The following is a 6063-nucleotide window of genomic DNA, read 5'->3' on the forward strand; positions in this document are numbered from 1 at the left end:
AACTCCTATGGGTAGTTACTCATATTCAGTCAGTTTTGCTGATATCTGTTGTGATATGTTGTATAGTATTTTATATGTGGCGAGGTAGGTCGTAGTGTTGTGTTTCCATGTGGTTTTGTGTGGAGGTGTGTGGTTTTTTTAATGTGTGGGTTTTGGGGGGTTGGGAATTTTGTTATTTTGTGATGTTAAGTAAATTTTTTTGTTAAGGGTTTTTTTTTTTTTTTTTTTTTTTTTTTTTTTTTTTCAAGTTTGGAGTTTGTAAGAGCCATGGATCATTGAATACCTCGAGCAAGGCATGGACAGCAGTTCATATCACGTAATACAAGGGCACCAACATTCAGCTCATATAGAGAAAGAAACTTTGATCATGAAGTACTTGCACTTCAGCTGCTCAATATTTTGCGTTGCGTTGAGGTCAAACAATCCAAGCACAGAGAACCCTGGTATAAGTGGATACAGGTCAGGTACCGATTCTTGAGATGTGATGTTCAAGGCGGAAATCGAACCGCGCAACCTAAGGCATCAAAACAACGTCACGAGATTTGGCGGCTTTTACCGGCAACCCGAGCAACAACCAATAGGCGCAGGATCCTTTTCCCGTGGCTTCCCCATTGTTTGGCGACTCAACCTTCCGTCGACCTCTTCGTTCTTCCCCCATCGCTTTCCACTTCTTCTCCCCTCCATCATCACCAAACCTCCTGAACCCACTGCTGCCTTACCTCTCTTACCATTCTAATACCATCCTATCCTTTCTCATTCATAATGTCTGCTCCTGCTGCTTTCTCTGACATTGCCAAGGCGGCTAACGATGTATGCCTTCCTTTTGGTTCCTTGTTTTGAAAAATGGAAAATAGCGCAAACGACAGCTTGTCGGGAAGGACCCTTCCGTGCTAATACACCGTGTAATAGCTCCTGAACAAGGACTTCTACCACACCAGCGCTGGTAAGTCTCACTACCACCTTGGTACACCGTTGCGCGATTGAGCTGACCACCTGCCTTCAGCCAGCCTCGAGGTCAAGTCCAAGGCTCCCAATGGCGTCACCTTCAACGTGAAGGGCAAGTCTGCCCACGAGGGTCCCATTTCTGGCTCTGTAAGTCTCGCGACTTGCGCCTTTCTGGGCTTTGCAGAGCTCAATTGGTCGGATTGATACTGACTCGCAACTCGTTATCCGTATAGCTCGAGGCCAAATACGTCGACCAGCCTACTGGTAAACGCCCCATAACGCGCAAACCACCTGATCCCAGCACCAGAAAAACCGGTGATGCCAGGTCCATGTTCTCCTTTACATGCGGCCAGGTCTCGTCACCACACTTGAAATTCCTATTCATGACCAGGATAGTCGCTCATTCAATGATGCTAATAATCTGTCCCAACCCAGGTCTCACCCTCACCCAGGCTTGGACCACCGCCAACGCCCTCGACACCAAGCTCGAGCTTGACAACAACATCGCCAAGGGTCTCAAGGCTGAGATCATCACCCAGTACCTGCCCGCCAAGCAGTCCAAGGGTGCCAAGCTCAACCTCTACTTCAAGCAGCCCAACCTGCACGCTCGTGCCTTCTTCGACCTCCTCAACGGCCCCTCCGCCAACTTCGACGCTGTCCTTGGCCACGAGGGTTTCCTCGTTGGTGCTGAGGGTGGCTACGACGTCCAGAAGGCTGCCATCACCAAGTACTCCGCTGCTGTCGGCTACAGCGTTCCCCAGTACACCGCTGCCATCACTGCCGGCAACAACCTGACCGTCTTCTCCGCCAGCTACTACCACCGCGTCAACCAGCAGGTTGAGGCCGGTGCCAAGGCCACCTGGGACTCCAAGGCCGGCAACTCTGTTGGCCTCGAGGTTGCCAGCAAGTACAGACTCGACCCCTCTTCCTTCGCCAAGGTATGTGGAAGCGTCTTCTGTTGAGAAATCGAAATGCGCTAATCTGTGTTCCTTTAATGCAGGCTAAGATCAACGACCGTGGTATTGCCGCTTTGGCCTACAACGTCCTGCTCCGCCCTGGCGTCACCCTCGGTCTCGGTGCTTCCTTCGACACCCAGAACCTGAACCAGGCCGCCCACAAGGTCGGTGCCAGCTTCACCTTCGAGGCTTAGATGGATTCTCAGACCAAACATTTTTCACACCTCGAGTATCCTCCACACCTAGTTTCCCATGCCCCGAAATCTTTTCTCAATACGAATTGAAAATACTTTTCAACAAGCCGCCAACAGCGTTGTGTGTTGATTTGATAGTAATTTAGAGTTTTCTGAGTTGGCTGTTCTCTTGGTCTCCCATGTGGCTCCGCAGTTACTACCTGGAGTCGCGCTCGGAGATCGTTGATGTAAGCGCTGGAAAACATTGTTGGAGTGGATGTGGATCTCTTTTGAGGTGGGCTTAGTCTATTTCATGTATCGTATACCACGAAGATCACTGTATATCAGATCCGAATTTCATTTGTTTGACATGCAAAGATTGTGGAGACCATTGAATTTGCGTAGATCTATGCTATACTGTACACTCAAATATCACGCGCTGTTCTCGGGGTCATCATCAGATTGCCTCGAAGGTGTATATATGATGGAAGTCTCTTACAAAGTATGCACACAATACAAGACATGTGCGACTTCGATGTCGCACTATTCGTCTTTGGAAGGCCCTAACTCTCCTTCCGCCGGCTTGACGTGCCGGATTTGGAGGTTGTCGGCCAGCGAAGCCAGCCGGTCATGGCCCCGGCACCTAGTAGAATTCCACATACGATCACGAAGCGCAGCGCAAAATCACCTGCACGGCCAATGTACTGTTCGTTCAAAGCAGCGCTCATCTCTCTCGACCGCCGCTCCTGCCGCCTGGCATCCTCCGCCGACTGAGTTCGGTAATGCCCGCGGGCATTGAAGTGGTAAACGGGATTCCGGTCAATGAAAGAGGTCGGGTCCTCATCCCGGGCGCTGCCCGCAGCACCCGCAGATGACGAGGATGCCGACGCACCCCCTGGTGGCGGCCGTCTGCTACTCCCGTACCCGCCGTGCGCGTAGAACGACGGAGGCGGCCCGCGGAAAGGCCCGCGCCGCTTGCTCAGGCCACTGGCCGGTCTGGACCCCGCGTAGGAGGCGCCCTTGGTGTGAAGATTTGCGCTGTAGCTGCTGTGGCTGCCCATTGGGTGTTGGCCTGGGTTTGCAGTGCTGTGTGTCGAGGAGCCATGTTGGGCGAGGATGCCGTGTTCGCGATCGTAGGCGGAGCGTTTGGCGCTGTTGCTGAGGACGTGGTAGGCGGAGGAGATGCGGGCGAAGCGGGAGGAGGCTTTCGGGTCGTCGCGGTTGCGGTCTGGGTGATGACGGAGGGAGAGGGAGTAGAATTTTCTGATGATGAGGGTTAGGTTAGTTGTTCTGGAGAGTAGGGTGAGGGAATTGAGGGACGGAGCGCTGGACAATGCGGACTATCGTACTTTTTGATCTCCGCTGCTGATGCCGTCACCGGTACATCGAGAATCTCGTATAATGTTGGTTCGCGACTGGCTGCATATCGGGCTGACGTCGTCGTTGAAAATGAAGCCGTGCACGCTCGAGTCCGGTGGATCGAGGGCTGCCAGGAAGCATTGAGAATGAATGGGGTAAAAGTCCTCACACGAGGAGATGGCATCACTTCTCACCCGTCGAGTTCACATCTAGTTTCTATAGAAGGAAAGGATATTTGATGGGAGGAAGTTTGCCTGAGATGGAGAGAGTATTGTTCAATTGTCCAAAGTTGAACGGGGAATTCCCGCCATCGGAGGTGCGTCATCGGTCTCGTCGTCAGAAAGTAGATCTGATAAAGATCCCAGGCACCTCCACTGGATATGTGGCAAAAGCCGCTGGATTTACCAGCACTGAGTGCGTCATATGATAATGATTATACACAATTTCAAATTGATCTGATATCCAGCTGTAAATTATGTTTCTACCAGGGGTATTAACTACTGTGTAGATCGCATAGTCCTCGATTGTTATCAAGATGCAGCATCCTCGCCGTTTATAGACGCTTCTCCAACATATACCCCACAAAATCACAAGAAACTAGACCAAATCACAATTCACTGCAATAAACTCTCTCACGTTAATCAGACACATAACATTCATAGCATTACAGTAATGATTTTTTTGCACCTGATATTATCGTCATAAGGCCGAGCATCTGGTCGTCTATACCGCACTCAGTCTTGGCACAGAACTTTCCCCATCAAAGTATTTCCCCTCTTCTTCCTCATCTTGAATTTTCCCCACCAGCTATCTACACAGCTTTTGTTTCCAGCCGGCGGTCTTTTCCTTATTCTATAAAGGTTGTCATTATGGCGGCTCAGGCTAGTGAGAAGCTGCAGAACCTCGACCGTGAGTAATTCCGCCACAAATTCGATTCATTGTCTACGACTTTCTGTCAAGTCGGCTTATACTGATAAAACATGAATCTTCGCTACAGTGAACGGCCAGAGTGGTGACGCCAAAGCGAGTGCCTCTCCCGCCGGTCAGGCAGAATCTGGTGAAGCGGAAGACGACTCGGATGATGAGAAGGAAGATGGAAATGCTGCTCCGGAGGCCGGAGCAGGCGGAGGTGCGTACCTGCACATCTGGGTTCATGCTTGACATACACATCAGTCGGGCTTGAGGACTTTTCACTTACAAGGCATTTATTCTCGGATTACAGCTGCGAAGAAGAAGAAGCGCAGGCCAAAGAAGAAGAAGAAGGGAGGCGCCAAGGTCCAGAGTTCTCCTCCGCGTGTCCCGGTGTCGAATCTTTTTCCCAACAACCAATATCCCGAGGGCGAAATCGTCGAATACAAGAACGAGAATTCTTACCGCACAACCAACGAGGAGAAGCGTTATCTCGACCGCATGAACAATGACTTCCTGCAGGAGTACCGCCAAGCTGCCGAGGTGCACCGTCAGGTCCGCCAGTATGCGCAAAAGACCATCAAGCCCGGCCAGACCTTGACAGAAATCGCCGAGGGTATTGAGGATTCAGTGCGTGCTTTGACTGGTCACCAAGGTCTTGAGGAAGGTGATAGCCTCAAGGGTGGTATGGGTTTCCCTTGCGGTCTGAGCATTAATCACTGTGCGGCCCATTACACTCCCAACGCGGGCAACAAGATGGTGTTGCAGCAAGGAGATGTGATGAAAATCGACTTTGGTGCTCATGTCAACGGCCGCATTGTTGATAGTGCCTTTACTATGACTTTTGATCCGGTCTATGACCCTCTGCTGGAAGCCGTCAAGGATGCTACCAACACCGGTATTCGGGTTCGTCAAACCGCAGCCTTCAAGCAATCGAGGATTCTTGCTGACGATTTCACCGCAGGAAGCCGGTATTGATGTGCGCATGAGCGACATTGGTGCAGCCATCCAGGAGGCCATGGAGAGTTACGAAGTCGAGCTCAACGGCACAATGTACCCTGTGAAGTGCATTCGGAACCTGAACGGTCACAATATCGATCAACACGTTATCCATGGCGGCAAGAGTGTGCCCATTGTGAAGGGCAGTGACCAAACCAAGATGGAAGAGGGTGAAACCTTCGCCATCGAGACCTTCGGTAGTACCGGAAAGGGCTACGTGAGAGAAGATGTAAGTGCTGTCAAGAAGATGGCGTCGCTTGTGTTCGGAATGTGCTTATCCCATATTTTTGCAGATGGAAACCTCCCACTATGCCCTGAACCCCGATGCGCCTTCAGTTCCTCTGAGACTCTCGTCCGCGAAGAACTTGCTCAATGTTATCAACAAGAACTTCGGCACACTGCCCTTCTGCCGTCGGTATCTTGACCGACTAGGCCAAGAGAAATATCTCCTTGGGGTACGACAATACACTGCCACTCCCGGTGCAATCTCCCGTCTCCTACCGTACTGACATACCTCTCCAGTTAAATAACCTTGTTTCGTCGGGTATCGTCCAAGATTATCCTCCCCTCTGCGATATCAAGGGCTCATACACCGCCCAGTTTGAACATGTATGGACAAGAATTACACCGTGATGCTCGGCAATAGAAGCTAACCTCAACTACAGACCATCGTTCTCAGACCAACTGTAAAGGAAGTCATTAGTCGAGGAGACGATTACTAA

At 51.0% G+C, this 6063-nt stretch overlaps 2 protein-coding genes across 2 annotated transcripts; both read left to right on the forward strand.

The window, feature by feature from the left end:
• Nucleotides 1-762: 762 nt before the first annotated feature.
• Nucleotides 763-2095, forward strand: CDV56_100248 (porin; the record flags this gene model as incomplete). The annotated part of the gene is made up of 5 exons (XM_026753867.1): nt 763-810; nt 910-943; nt 1004-1092; nt 1179-1883; nt 1946-2095. 5 exons carry the CDS (start codon nt 763-765, stop codon nt 2093-2095), a joined length of 1026 nt encoding a protein of 341 aa, XP_026614916.1.
• Nucleotides 2096-4302: 2207 nt separating this feature from the next.
• CDV56_100853 (methionine aminopeptidase 2) lies at nt 4303-6063 on the forward strand (the record flags this gene model as incomplete). The annotated part of the gene is made up of 7 exons (XM_026754472.1): nt 4303-4342; nt 4431-4562; nt 4656-5248; nt 5307-5570; nt 5635-5796; nt 5864-5950; nt 6007-6063. 7 exons carry the CDS (start codon nt 4303-4305, stop codon nt 6061-6063), a joined length of 1335 nt encoding a protein of 444 aa, XP_026614917.1.

This window comes from Aspergillus thermomutatus, assembly GCF_002237265.1.
Source record: "Aspergillus thermomutatus strain HMR AF 39 chromosome Unknown NODE_80, whole genome shotgun sequence".
Classification (NCBI taxonomy): Eukaryota; Fungi; Ascomycota; class Eurotiomycetes; order Eurotiales; family Aspergillaceae; genus Aspergillus; species Aspergillus thermomutatus.